This window comes from Elaeis guineensis, chromosome 5, assembly GCF_000442705.2.
Source record: "Elaeis guineensis isolate ETL-2024a chromosome 5, EG11, whole genome shotgun sequence".
NCBI classification, from domain to species: domain Eukaryota; kingdom Viridiplantae; phylum Streptophyta; class Magnoliopsida; order Arecales; family Arecaceae; genus Elaeis; species Elaeis guineensis.
The window spans coordinates 10269372-10285136 of record NC_025997.2 but is presented as its reverse complement, the minus strand read 5'-3'; the positions used below and the strand labels follow the sequence as shown (position 1 = coordinate 10285136).

Here is a 15765-nt window from a genome sequence, read left to right as displayed (position 1 = left end):
AATAACTTGATATTGCACTGTGAACACATTTGAAAAAAAGAGCTGAAAATGTCGGGAATCTGGGTATTGGAACTTGGGCAAGGTTACACTTTATGGATATATGCTATGCACTTTCTTTACACTGATTTTACGAAACTTCATATTGCGGTCAATTCTCGTAAGTGTAATTCTATTGCCGACATGGTGATCAGTGTCTTGCTCATGTCTATATAATTACATCTTTTTAATGTAACGACACATTTCTCGCTTGTGCCATTTTCAATAGTATTACCAAGAATCATATTGGATTCCTGTATTTTTCAGGTTCTTGAGGCAGATTTGGCAATTTTAGATGAGATTGATTCAGGGTTAGATGTTGATGCACTTCAAGATGTAGCAAAAGCTGTTAATGGGCTTTTAACACCCAATAATTCTGTTTTGATGATTACACATTATCAACGCCTTCTGGAATATATCAAGCCCAGCTATGTCCATATCATGGTAAGAGGCTAATAGATATTAGAATCGGAGATTTGCATTACTTAAGTGCTTATTTTACTGACAACCATACTGTCGAATTTGTCATACCACTATTTTTATGGATCTTTTTGTGTGGCTTGTCCTTGCATTTCTTATACTGAACTTACCTTGCTAGGAATTGGACTTTATGGTGTTTATCAAGTAAATGTTTACTTGCCAGGAAGGGTCTCCTGATCCTATTTCTGGCATGTTTTAATTTGTCCAAGGATTTCCTGGCTATTGTGCTGTCTGAACATTGACTTTCAGATAATCCCTAAAAGGAGTTATACTGCCTTGCTAGTATGAATCCACATGTTTAGACCAACAATGTTGCAGCATAAAAAGAACCTTTTGAGAATGACTCCTTGAATAGGGATAAATTTTTTCTTTCTTTCTTTCTTTCTTTTTTTTTTTTCAATTGCAGTATCGATTGCCCTGGCAAACAAAGCAGCACAGCATGCAAATGCAAACCATTTGAAATTCATTTACTGGTTGTCTGATCTTGATCAAACAGTTGATAGTAAACTGTGGTTACTGCATCTATGTTATTTGCTGCACAATTTTTGGTTAGATTACTATAACACAGCCTTCTCACTTGGACATGTTCAGGAGGATGGCACAATTGTAAGGACTGGTGATGTTTCACTGGCAAAACAACTTGAGAAGGAGGGCTACAGGGCATTCTCTATTTCATGATATTGTAAAGTCAGTACCCAAATTAACCTTTGCTTTGTTTCGTTTGTTCTTTTTTCTGGTTTTCTCTGATTAAGAATTGGAAATTTTTTGTCGGACTATGTATATAAAGTGATCATTGGCCATGATTTTAAATAACAGATATGATGACTATACATATATCATTGCCAGATATCACAAACCATACGTATGCACCATTTAAAGGAAACACATGCTGATGCAGTGTTTAAAATTTAATATTTTATCATTATTCCCCAGCCTTTTAAAAAAATTGAATTAGTGTTTGCACCAAAATGAATTGGATGATTGCATGGTGTGCCATGATTTAAGTGTAGGAACAATTCATTCGTAAGCTGAGGTACTACAAGCGGTTTTTCCAAGTTCTTGATATTTCCAATTGTGTTTGCAATTTTTCAATACCAAATCGCAATTGTAGCTATTAACTGTTGCAAACCAGTGATAACTGGATCTTATCAATCTAGCTGGCAGAAGCTACTGCCTATATGACTAATCCTTTTTAAATGCCTATACCCGCATCACTAATCTACCATGAGTATCGCCAAGTATTGACACCATGCAAGATCACCAAGCATGACGTTGAATTTGCCTCTCCAACTGTTGATTGGCTAGGGAGAGTATGAAGACCATATTTCCTTTTTCCAGTCCATACATTGGAGAACAGAGGGTGTAAAAAAAAAAAATTCCGCCAATTACAAAATAGATGACCTATAGATTACAGTTGTTATTTGTAGGCTGTTACATCTATGTTATGTCAGTGCAATATTTGTTACATATAGTGTGTCAATTGTTGCAATGGCTTGATGTAAAGATTGTAATAGTTGCTACTTGACATTTATTTTTTTCTAATATTTTGATATTTAGTTCTAAATGATGTCTACCTTGGAGTTATTGATATATAAAGTAAATCTAGTGAAAATGAAATATCTATGATGCTACAATAGGCGTTGTATACAAGTAAAATGATACTTTAAAAAAAATAAGCAAATAAAGGTCAATTGTTTAATAATGTTCCAAAATCATGGCTATTATACAGGCTATAAGAATGCAAGGAAAGGAAGTGATTGCATTTAGATGCACGTTGACTAACTAAAATCTTCTTCTAACTTAGTTTTGTTGCTCCTTTCCTGACCATATGTTCACACTTTTTTCTACAGCTAAAACATATATCAAATATGCTCTAAAGAACTTTATATTAATTTATAGAATTATAAGAATACACATAGCATCAATTCTACAGTAGAACATCTTAAATCCAGAGTGAACAATATCTAAAGCATATATAACACAAACAGGAGAAGATCAACAATTACAAATTACAAGCCCAGCAAAAAATCTAAGCCGTCAAATCGGGCTGAAAGGATCTGGCGGTGGCTTGGATTGATGATCAAACACGAGGCTCTGTTTGGACTTCAGTGCTTTGCAGGTGCAGCCAACTCCAGTCCTTGGAGTCATGTTCGTGCAGAATTGCATCATATTGGGAGCTCTCATGGATATCAAGCCCGTTTGCTCCAGCAACAATGGACTCCCTCTTTGCAGAACCAACCACCCCACCTCCATCCTCTGAGATGGCTAAATTGCTGTCATCAGAGATCATTCTATTATGATTTCCATTATCTCTACTGGTCAACTCCAACATTCTTTCATCACCAAGAGCTGCTGCTTTGTCAACAGTGGGAACTACCGGGTCTGACGCTGGACCAGGCTGGCCTTTGGAAGTGGTTGGACGAATGCTCTGAGGGAAGAGAGAGGCCCTGCGAATGCCTTGCCGGATGTCCTAGAATCAAATTAATTACAATGCTTTAATGGTAGAATGTTGATGGTTTCACCAAATATGCAGTATCTAAGCTCACCATATGCCTGAGAGCCATGTCAAGCGACTTCTTGGTGAACATCCTTCCGAATCCGGTGCTATCTGTGGATGAAGCTGGCTTGCTGGATCTCCCGACTGCAGTCTCTGATACAACATCCTTCTGGCTTTCAGGTTGGCTGACAAGGTGCCCGTTGCTGTGTGTTCGGCTCTTTGGTGAATTGTCTGAGATCCTGCCTCGAGTGACGATGGGTGAGGACTGCCATCGATTCGAGCTCATCGGAGCTGCTGCTGCTGGTGTCTTAGAATTTGGATTTGCCTGGACTGTTAATGGTATTCCTGGGCGTTCCTTGCTGGCAGAAGTAGGTCTTTCAGGCAGTTTGTTTCTGAGGTTTGTTGGAACTTCATGTGGGAAATTTGGGCGGGCTCGTGGCTGTATGAAAACTTGTGTTTGCGGGGCTGGCGAGCTCGGACGTGATCTGGATGCAGGGTTTCTGCCATTTGTTATTGGAACATGACCAACGGAGAGAGAGCGAGCCATAGTTTGAGCTGGTGCTGGCATGGAGGTGCGACGATTGGGGGTCGATGATCTGGAGTTTGAGGTGGTTGGAGCTGGGACTGGTGTAGGATTGCGACGAGTTGGGGTTGATGGTCTGGAATTTGAACGTGCCGCTGAAGCGCCTGAACTAGAATTGGAATGAGTAGAAAGAACACGAGTTTGGGTTGTTGGAGTAGAAGGTCTAGAATTTTGTGATTGTCTGGGTTTGTCTCCGGAAGAACTGGAAGATGTTTGAGTTTTGGAAGGGGTAGACGGACGTGATGGCACCGGACGGGAGGCTGGGATTGAGTTTGTCCTTGTGGTGGATGCAGTGGTTGGGCGTTTGCCAGGGGTTGTGGGTCTAGAGGTGACTGAGGCTGAGCTAGTGTTGAGGACTGATGTTCTATCGTTGTTAGAGTAGTAGCTGGAGAAGTTTGTACTAGAGAGAGAAGCGCGAGTCGCTGAACCACTTCTGGTTGGTCTAGTAGATTGGCCATTCACTGATTGAGATGCAGATAACTGCAGGAAATAAAAATGGAGATGGTGAGACCCCAATACTTGCAAGTAGGAAGTCCAGATTTAGTTAAATAAACATATCTTTGTGTTAGACGGAAGAACTAATAAAAGTCTGTATGAACTTAGTGTTACAAATTGAGTATTTGAGTACATGTAAGTGATGCCCCAAAAGAAACTAAACTGAAGTTGAACTGTAAATCATATTGCGGTAAACTGGTTGTTAATGTTTTTTTTTTTTTTTTGAGAAGAAATGGTTGTTACAGTTACACTGCAACATTATAGGTATCTTTAAGGTGTCGGGCAGAGGTAAAGCATACCCTCGAAGCTTTTGTTGTTGAGACTGATCTGACATTGGAACTGCTCCTTGGAACTGTTGAGGATAGTTGGTGTTCGCTGGCATATAAAGAAGAGAAGGGAGGGGTGCCAGGGGGAGTCAGAAGCCTGTCCAATGAATTCATATTAAACCCTTAGTTAGCTTCCAGACTCCCTAAACGGAGAGAAAAGGAAAATGCCATAGACTTGAAGACAGGCTAAAGGATGAAACATTTTTCTTGGTAATGCAGATGTTTGGTAAATTATATCTCCTAAGCTTGCCATTCCATTTAGTAGCAACATATTTACATTATGATTTAGATTCACATCCTTGGTACAAAGTCATGAATGGCTTCAGCATTGATGAAATTGCAGAATCTACTTAATTGAGAAGAAGGTAACAAATTAAAATGCTATGACAAGAGTAAAATGTCAAACCTCTATACATGATGAGTAATGCCCCTATTTCAAACACTTCAAACTTAAATCCAAGTAAAACTAGTCATATAATGTGACAACCACGAAAAGCCTTGAGTTTTTAACAGACGCAGTTCTTTTTTCTCCCTCATAAAAAAGTATATTGATGCTACGAAATGTGAATCATGGATATATTTTTGGAGAGAGAGACGATTTTGTTTATTAAATCAAATCCTTAACACCATGTAAAGTAGTTTAAGCAAACCCAATCAAGGAGGTGAAGCTAAACGTATGACTTTAATTTGCATGACTATAATGAGAAACATGTAGCATTGAAGAACATCAGTCCATCAGAATGCCTAGAGCAACAGTCGCTTTGTGAACACTACTTGTTTTGCAAAGTCTGGATGTTACTTATAAATTTCCTCATCAATTTTTTTAAAGGAATATCGAAGGAGCATAAAACTGCGAAATTGGAAAATCTAAATTTCCCAGAGAGCAAAAGATGAGAGTAACTCATAAAAAGGTCTTTTATGATTACCAATCATAATCAGTTTCGCCAATGTCAGCTGATAAGAGATCATCTGCTCCACTCCTTCCCAACTTTGCCGATCCGATCGACATTCTCTCCAATTTAAATTGCCCTGTAGCTGAACAGCACCACCACCATTACTTACTATTTCAGAGCAATATCAAAACTTCTGCTACAAATTGTTCAGGATGGCAATATATCACTTAAAAATCAATAAAAAATAGATAAATTTTGTGAGAAAATATAACTAAAATGAGAAGATCTTTGCCCACAGAAACTTAGCAATCTGAAGCTAATGCAAACTGAAATTTTGATCAAGGCTAGTAGCCGGATAATATTAAAAGCCCACAAGAAATTCTTTTGATTTCAGTAGAAAGTGGAATTCTTGAATCTTGACAAGAGAAATGTAACCGAAATTCAAAGTTATCATGAAGAAATTCTGGGAATTCGAAGAAAACAGAGCAGGAATTCAGGAAAGGAAACGGAGAAAACATGAATCCAGAGACCACTCTGGCTGCCGGATTCGGTGGTGGAACTGATCAACGGGATCCGGCGGATCCTCGCGAAGAGATCCAAGCTTTCGTCCCCGTCCCTCGACCCTCTTCCGGCGGGGACTCCCCTCCCCCGCCGGAGATGCTGCGATCCGGCGGCCGCATTCCTCCCGCCGGGAAGAGATTCCTTCGATGTCCGACTCATTACCACTCCTGCTCTTTCTACATTCTCATTCTCTTTGGATTTCGAGACAAAAATTACCGTAAAATAGATTTCCCACACCCCCTCCCCTTTTTGCTCGGATCTCACTGAGAGGAGAAAGGGAGGTGGGGAGAGTATTAAATGGAGCAGAGCACAGTCTGAGACGAGCGAGCTTAACTGTCACAGCCGTTTATCCGCACGGTAACTGCCTGATTTCCCGGGTGGAAACGTGGTTCCAAGTAACGGCTGTTGTGACTTGTGACGGTCTCAGCGAACTTCCGTTTATCCTTTCTTGGAGGGTACCTAATTTTTTATTTTGTTGCGGTACAAAACTGTGGATTTTATGCTGAGGTATTGAGGCGGGCTTCCACCCTTCTGATTCTTATACATACATACATCCATACATACACATACATATATATATATATATATATATATATATATATATATATATATATATATATATATATGTTATAGGTATTTAAAATTTTAAAAGTTGGCACAGGATTCTGTTAAACTGATCATCATATAGTCAGAATGACAGGCATCATTTAACCTTCTTCTATTAAAATTTGATTTCTTTAAATTTAAATTTTTGTGTTAGTTTGCTCATTGATGTTTTATTACAAGAACAATGATATGATCATATATCAACATTATTTATTGTTATTTTCTGTTACAGTGCTAATAATACCTACTATGTCAATCATCTTTTTATTTGAGGAAAAAAATCAATCTAATAAATAGGGATAGGCATATGTTGTAGGGATTTCTAGATGATTTTAGTGTAACTGGAATCTCATGCTCGATAATATACAGTACAATATAAATATATATTTTGAGCAATAAAATAGTAATAAGTAATAAATTAGGATTTATCTCAGTTGCATAAACTTCTATATAGATATTAAATGTTTTGGATTGAAGTCTTGAGCAATATTTATTTTGAATAGAAATGTAGATACAAGATATTTTAGATTTGAGTTCTGAATAATATTTGTTTTGAATATTTTGATCTAGATATTTATAAAATAGGTTGATCCTTCTTCTTTTCTTTATGGTTGCCACCTCCATTGTTTTTATCACTATTGAAATTTAAATAGATGGACACTTGATTGTTGGATCTTATTAGAACACCAAGGATGGTGTTGGATCCAGGGCTCTTGTATCGTCACACGATGTTACAACTCAGACAACTAGCACGTAAAACAATATAAATTATCAACCAATTGGTATGATTGTCATAGAAATTATTACTTTATGTGAAAAATACAACTTAAGGCCAGCCGAGTAAATAATAACCGTTATTTTCATTATAACCGTTCAATTATGATAGACTGTAAACGGCGTTAGCGAACTCTGGTGAGAGGGATCACGTGTTAGCCATCTATTGTTTTTTACGAAAAAATGGAAACTTCAATGGACGGTTCAGATGATAAGCTTCTCTTGGTAAACTTAAAAAGCTGCTTCAGCCCCCGAAAGTCTGCGACAAGTCACGTGCGTCCATCCCTACTCCCCGCTTCCATTTCGGACCTGTTGACTGTTGTGTTCTGTTGGTCTAGTGGAGCTCATGAAGGTTAACCTAGTCCGGCGGTTACGCGGTCCAACGCTTAATGCTTATCCACACGGGAGAGACAATTGGGAGCATCGATTGGATCGTCATGATCGAAACGGTGCAGCGCGTGGATAAGCTGCACTGTGGTTGGTTGCCGAGCCTGCAATGGATCGACAGCGACATCTCAGCCTTACGATGCTTCTCAGATGGTCCGTGATCGTGACTGCCACATGGTGGTACTCCACTTCCCCATTGGCTTGGTTTCATCGGGTCCCAAGCAAATCATTGGTTCCTTCACATAATAGACATGGGCCATATTTTTTTTTTGTTTTTTTCTTGTAAGCATATTATTGTGACTTCATCTCTCCGAGTCGATTGCTGCCAGAATTCGAACCCGCTTTTACTCAGGGTCCGTTTGGACGATTGAACTGGAAATAGAAATCGTATAGAACTTGCGAGATCGCCCATTAATTTCTTTCTTTGAGACTTGTATTTTAATGTGGAGGAATGATGGAATTCAGAGTACTTGGAGATATGCGTGACGAGTGATCCAATGGTGGATTCTTGCAAAGGAAGGTGATCTGTCTTTTTTGCGAAAGATGTAATCCTCATCCGTTTGCAAGTGCTGGGGAGGCAACTTGTGAGCCTCTGTTTAAAAGGAAAAGGGATATAACTCTTGGCCGGACCTCTTTTTGGATGTGCTCCATCGGAGACTATGGAGGGATCGACTTATATCTGGAAAGTATGATGGCATATATCGTCTATTAAATCTGACTATCTAAAAAAAATTTGATTTTCAAAATTGAGATGGTGCTTGCTCATCGGATACTGAAGAGAATTTTTTATTTCGCTGCAGAATATAGTCATTTCAATGTTACTGACCAGTCTTTTAATATTTTTAAATTTTTAGACTCGCATACTGTTCCTATAATAATTCGAAAGACTATCTTTATATCTTGGAAGTCTACTCCTTCAAAATTTGTTAAAATTAATTTCAACAGCAACATCAAAAATGGCAAGAGTGATATTAATTTTATCATCCAAGATTCGAACTTCAGATTGATGACAACGAGAGGCTCACAAGGCTTTCTGTTCATATTTTATTTTTTGATTTTATAAAAAATACTCGTACTAAGTAGTGGAAGCGTCCGCCAGTAGGATAGCCTCTCCACCGCGGGGACAAGGAAGTCTAAAAGATGTGATTGGATATGATGTGATTGTCGTGCAAGACAAAAAGACATTATAATAGATCATAGGAATCTTGATCAAATGGACAAATCATTTAACTGTTTTCGTATGGTATGTAGATCTAGGTACATGGATTACAGGCACAGCAGCTGATAAGAACGTTGGTTTTGGTTCAAAGATCAACATCTGTATGACTTCAACATCGGCTATGAAACTCGGTTCTTGTATCAATTTTTACTGTGAATTATTGATGATCTACTCCTTATACAGTTGTTTAGTTGACTCAATCTTTAGCTTGACCCATTGCACACACATCAATTCTATCTGTATGCATCTCCGAGGAGTTGGTTGGTGAGGGGAAGACCGTAAGACATTTTTAATAATTAAAGGGCTTATGATCATGCAATTTAAGCTTTCAACAAGGTTTAATTTCTTACCCTGGAGTTCGATCTTCTTGCTAAGGTTCACAATTAACTTGCTCCTAATTCTGAATTTGATTGATGAAAGCTAACTTCCTCTCCATTCACTATTCTAAATTGAGCTGAAATAGATGTTTTTGTTCTTATCATGTTGTTCAACAAGGACTTTGTTACCACTACGTTATAAAAAACAAATAATGTAACTCAGACACTGCCTAAAAAAACAAACTATGTTACTCGCATCTTATCAAGCATGTGATGGAGATCCGTGGCACTGTTGCAGGAGTCTTGAGAGAAGATCCTGGAAAGCAAGTAGTGGAACTGCTGCGGTTAGAACTGCTCTGATACCGATTGTTATCGCAGTCACTTATTCTGATATCATCTTTTGGAAAGATCCCTCGTGCGGAATATGGATCTCCCAAATCCAAGATCGATTCTCAAATCCAGGATCGGTATGCTGGTGATGATGTCGATACAATAGAAAGAAAGAAGAAATAAAATAAGAAACACAATCAAACACGTGGATTAAGCCAATGCTTACCTCTACGGGGCATGTAAGCTTCATTATAAAAAAAGAGAAAATTTACAAGAGAAGATCACACTCTCAATCCTCGTATATCAATTCCTTTCTCTTAACAAGAAGCACTCCCTCATAAAAGCTCTCTCTCTCTAGAAGACCTCCTTAAGTGACCGCTGTTCGCTGCCTGACAGTGTGCCCGAAACCTTCTGCTTGTGCTCTCTGCCTACTCCTCATCACGGTCTGTCGCTGCTCATAGGCCTTCTGCCACCACTGGCCGCCTGATGCTGAGCCACACCGAACCACATAATCCTTGTCGCCCACCGGGCCTTTTATAGGCCTCAAATCGGTTCAATTTGAGTCCAAAATGAAGACAGGACTCCGATCACAACTCTGAATAGTCCCTGGTGTCCGATCAAGTCCCAGATCAACCTCATCAAGCCCGCTCGCAGTCCTAGCCGTTGGATCGTGCAACTCTGCACCCGTGCACTATCCGTAGACCGCATCCACCATGAACCCGACTCAATCCGCATATGCCACATCACCCGCTCTCCCATGTGCCATATTATTTAGCTGTAGACTGCTAAGAGGTCCACTTGCCTATGTGGACTGCATGGGAATCTGACGTGGGGCGATGGACTGCTGTGAGCCGTGTAGTCTAGGCCGCACTTGCGTGCGGGCTGCGTGTGCCTGCGCTCGCGCGCTGGGCCATGCGGGTGCCTGGGCTGCACGCTCGCTTAGGCAGGGCGCGTGCCTGTGCCTATCACGCACATCCGTGCAGGCCTGCTGCATGCTCCTCCTGCAGGCCTTCTTTATGTGGGCTTTCTCTGTGGGTCAAATTTGAGATATTTTTCTCAACAATTCTCCATCTCGACTCGACATTCGATCTCCACCTAACCTTGAGAGCTTTCTGAATGATCTCATCTCGCCCCCATATCCTAAGATATATGCCTGCTGATCATAGATGGACAAACATGAGAGTCGAGCCAGACCGTTCGATCCTATCTCCGTCATATACTATACTTTTTCTGACCTGAGATCTACTCGGAATAGCCTCCCACAGCAATAGAAACTTCACCTTGCGATATCACCTATCATCCTCCCGAGTCTTGCAACTCATGCCCGATCCATCTACATGTGGAGCTCCACCTCCCATTGGGCTCTCACTGGCTTTTGAAGCTCAGCCTCACGCTAAGCTCCATGTCAAGTGATAATATCCTTCATACTTTCTTCCTCTCATCACAATCCTACTACCGCGCAAGATCTTTAAGATTCCTCCATGAGCTCTCCATCTGTAGTCGATTGAATCCAGTCTGCTCAGTGAGATCAGATTCCTTCTAACATTAGGTGTATATCAGACCTCACCCAATTTTTTGATTGTTCCATCATTTACCTTCACGTTGATGGTCTCAGTGCCCTCAATCGCATAACTCGATCCATCCGACAAGTAAACAGTGTCCTCACTACTCTCTAAGGAGTCAAACAGCTCCTCTCTGCATTACACATGATGTGAATATGTAGAATCCATAATCTTCTGATGGGAAGAAGTAGATACCTCATCTGAGACTAGAAGAACATCATCGTTGTCTTCTGTATCTCTACCCGCCATCGCTAGCCTTCGTTTGATCTCTGAGCTATGGATAATTGCTGACATGATACCCCAATTCATCACATCTGTAGCATCTGATCTTGCTCGAGTCCCTCGTCTTGGACTTGAACTGCCCATATTGTGATCCTCTTCCACTTCGTCTTATGCCACCACCACCTTTAGACACCTTCATAGCTAAGTCGCCACTTGAACTTGAGGCTCGGTTCTCCCGTCTGAGAATTTTATTCTGAAGTAGTACAAAGTAACTTTCTCCATCTTGATAGTGCTCTTCTCCACTAGAAGAGCAGTCACCAAAGACTCAAAAGAAGGAGAAAGCAATGAAAGCAAAACCAACGTCCTGATCTTTTCCTCAACTTTCTCGTCAATGCTGACGAGATCGATGAAGATCTTCTAAAAGTTGTTAAGATGCTCTTGTACGTTCTGTCCCTTACTCATCCATAGCTGGTAGAATTGCTTCCAAAGGAAGAACGTGTTGGAGAGTGATTTCGTCATGTACGTCTCTTCGAGCTTCATTCACATTATCGTTGGAAAAGTCTCGTCATACACATGGATCACTACATTATCCACTAGGTACAAGTGGATTATACTCACCGCCTACATCTAGAGCCACCTCCAATCCGTCATCTCCATGGTAGTCGGTTTCTCCTTGTACAAAAGAGCATCGATCAACCTCTGTTGGATGAGCATATCCTTTACCTTTGCTTGTCATAAGAAAAAATTGCTCTTTCCATCATATCGATTGATTTTCATCTTGATTGAGCCTGATTTTTCTATCTTCTTCAATCTTGATCACCACTGCCACAACCTGCACCTAGGTACCACCTAGCTCTGATACCAATTGTTGTGACCAGAGCTACTCTGATATTGATTGTTGTTGTGAAATCACTTGCTCTAGTACCACCTCTTGGGAAGATCCTTCGTGCGGAATACAAATCTTCCAAGTCCAGGGTTGGTTCCCAAGTCCAGGATCGGTATGCTTCTGACGATGCTGATATAGTAGAAAGAAAGAAGAAATAAAATAAAAAACACAATCAAATATGTGGATTAAGCCAAAGCTTACCTCTATGAGGCATGCAAGCTTCATTATGAGTAAAAAAAAAATTTACAAGAGGAGATCATACCCTCAATCCTCATACACCAATTCCTCTCTCAATAAAAAACATATCCTCACAAAAACTCTCTCTCTAGAAGACCCTCTAAAGTGATCTCTGTCCGCTGTTTGATAGTATGTCTGAAATCTCCTGCTTCTGCTCTCTGTCGGCTCCTCATCACGATCTACCTCTGCTCACAGGCCTTCTGCCGCCACTGGCTGCTTGATGCTAAGCCACACCGAACCATAGAATCTTTGTCGCCCACAGGGTCTTTTATAGGCCTCAAACTAGGTCCAATTTGAGTTCAAAATGAAGATAGGACTTCGATCACAACTCTGAATAGTCCCTGGTATCCGATCAAGTCCCAAATCAACCTCATCAAGTCCACTCGCATTCCTGGCTATTGGATCATGCAACTCTACACCGTGCACTGCCCGTAGACCGTGTCCACCATGAACCCGACCTAATCCGCATGCGCCACGTCGGTCGCTCCCCCATGCGCCGTGTTATGTAGCTGTAGACCGCTAAGAGGTCCACGTGCTTGCGTGGATCATGTGGGAATCTGACGTGGGGTGGTGGACCGTCGCGAGCCATGCGGGCGCCTAGGCCGCATATGCGTTCGCGCTGGTCTGTTAGGCTGCACGGCTGGCTGGGCTGTGGGCTGCTGCATACTCCTCCTGCAGGTCTTCTTCACATGGGCTTCCTCCGGATCTAATGGAAATGAAATCATATACTTATATATATATAATATATATATATATATATATATATAGTCCTCCGGATCTAATGGAAATGAAATCATATACTTTTAACTCTTGGGATAAAATGAGAAAAAAAATGATTTGTGTTTGGATAAAGAGTTGCTATCAGATTGTAATAATAATAATATACTAGGTATGATCCACTAGTAATATGCTTAACTTTTCATTAAAAAGACAAAGGTGTGTTTAATTTTTCAGCACTAAATGGAAAATGGGGATAGTTCTTGATTATTTCAAAAATGAATTGGGTGTAATAAGAGAGCTACAAAGCTGATTTAGAAATGGATGTTCAGCATGCTAGGGCTGTTTAGTTGCCCTTGGGTTTTACAAAAGCAGATATCCCTAAAGCATCATTCTCTGTAAAACAGATTTCTTTTATCAAAAACAGGAGAAAACCTGTTTTTCATAAAATTCTTGTTTCAGGTTCATGACTTTTTCATCAAAAAAAGGTTCATGATTTATGATCACTTTTGACAAACACATGTTATGAAAAACGTTCAAACAATTGTTTTGGTGAAACTCATTCATCTTCAATTTTTTATATATCCATTTCAGTGAAACTTGGTGTTATCCAACCTCTATCCAATTGCTTCATTGAGCTTAAAAATGCTTACATATACTCTCATATTATCATATATTTGTTTCTTTCATAGCAAGATATTTGTTCATATGTGACGAGTAGCTTCTTCCATGAAGAATTCAAAGCAAATTCATGAATCAAGATAACTATTTTTGACAACAAGGACCTCACTTTTGGGACAACTTTCCCAGGTCCTATGAACTGGTGGCATGGAAAGCATAAACAATCATCTATTTTTTCATCTAAGGCTTTTCTTCTTTAAACTGTCCTGCAGATGAACAACAAATATATGAATAAAAGATTATGGAATTCTTCATGGCGAATATTCATTGAGAGAGTGGGATTCAGTTTCTTGGCAGCCAACGCACACTTACAATCCTGAAAACTTTCACGTTTTTAGAATCATTCAACCATCTACTTGTTTAGTTCATTAATCAAAAGAATAGTCCCCAGAGAGGGTTAAATCCAAGCCTAATTAAGGATTCAAACTAGCCAACCCATGGACCTGATTCTAAACATTAACAATGGGTTGGACTTCAGGTGGATCTAGTACAATCTTTTTGATTTGGTTGGCTGAGACCCAGTCCATTGGCTGCATTCCCTTTTCATTTTCTGTCCACTTTGGATCATTTTGAGATTAAACCTCATCAAAATCCCGGTAGTCAAATTTAATGCCAACAAGGAGAAGTATTCTTTCTTACATTCCTGTCCTCACCATCTTTCTGTCCTAGAAGTAGGTTAAGCTTGTGTCGGTGCCATTACCACTTCAGCATTTCTTCAACTTTATTCCAAAGAAACATGAATCAAAGTGCTCTCACCATCTTTATTCTTTCCACTACATTTGCACGCTTCATTGGTTAGAGAATTTGGATTGTTGACTGGTTTCCTCCAATCATTCTAACATATCTATTAGGAATGAAATTTTTTAATTATTGGAGCCTCCTTGATGGATGTGGAATGTTTCACTCTGAGGCATTTTTGTAACAAATTATAGTAATGGTCCAAGTGGCTTCTAAAAATTCCTTCTAATGCTTTACTGCTTTTTAATTAGATTATATAGAAGTTTAGCAAATGATTGAGCACCTTTTTTGGTCGAAGGAAGCCCATACGGGCGCATACAAGATTGGATACTTAAGTTGTGGCAAACTTCATGATACACATTCTCAGATCCATATCTGAATATTTTAATATCTTAATTTGTCAACATTCTCATCTACTTTGATAGAAGTAGTCTGCCTAAGAATATACTCAGAGTTGTTTAAACAGCTAGTGGATCAAAGTTAGTGCATCTATGAATTCTTTTACTTATCACTGTGTTACATATAAGATGGTGGTATGAGGAACAAACAACTTTCAAGCATTTGGTTCCTTGTATGCACAAATATCAACAAACTTTTCTACAATAACCAAATTTTGTTGCAATTTCAGTTCTTTGCAGCATGACATGCTCAACTCTAGCAACCGAACCTGACATTAGTAGACAATATCAACCTATTTTTAAATCAATCGATTTATTGGTGAATGAGTTCATCCTAAATTAAGAATCATTTAACTTTTTTTTAAAAAAAATTAAATAATGGTGGGAGATCCATCTTCTCCTACTTTGAACAGAGACCTTTCTCCAGCACAAGCACTGAAAAGAAGGGTGTAACTGGTGGAGGAAAACAAATGTGTGGACTAGATAAGAACAAGTTCTGTTTTATTAATGTTATATCTGATAATAAGGTCTAGTATCTAATGGAATGGCAACTCCACCACCACCAATTCTGTAGTCATGTGGACTAGATAAGAACAAGTTCTGTTTTATTAATGTTATATCTGATAATTAGGTCTAGTATCTGATGGAATGGCAACTACACCACCACCAATTCTGTCCCCAACTACCAAGGGAAAACTATTTATTAACCATATATAATCAAACGGTTTATTCAAAGGATGAAAAAAAAAATTAAACAGATTTTTTTTTTTTTGGTAAGAACATCAAACGATTATATCCTAAAAATCAATTAGTTTTAGGA

General features: G+C 39.4%; 1 protein-coding gene and 1 long non-coding RNA gene across 2 annotated transcripts; one reads left to right on the top strand and one right to left on the bottom strand.

Moving 5' to 3' along the window:
- Positions 1–277: 277 nt before the first annotated feature.
- LOC140858045 (uncharacterized) lies at positions 278–1355 on the top strand. Its single transcript, XR_012141369.1, has 2 exons — positions 278–480; positions 1108–1355. It is a non-coding gene; the product is annotated as an uncharacterized lncRNA (long non-coding RNA).
- Positions 1356–2385: 1030 nt separating this feature from the next.
- LOC105036665 (uncharacterized) lies at positions 2386–6158 on the bottom strand. Its single transcript, XM_010912413.4, is given in 6 exon segments — positions 2386–2620; positions 2622–2986; positions 3063–4076; positions 4391–4514; positions 5344–5452; positions 5841–6158. Coding segments are annotated over 6 exon segments (1869 nt in total). The 5' UTR covers positions 6031–6158; the 3' UTR covers positions 2386–2553.
- Positions 6159–15765: the final 9607 nt, after the last annotated feature.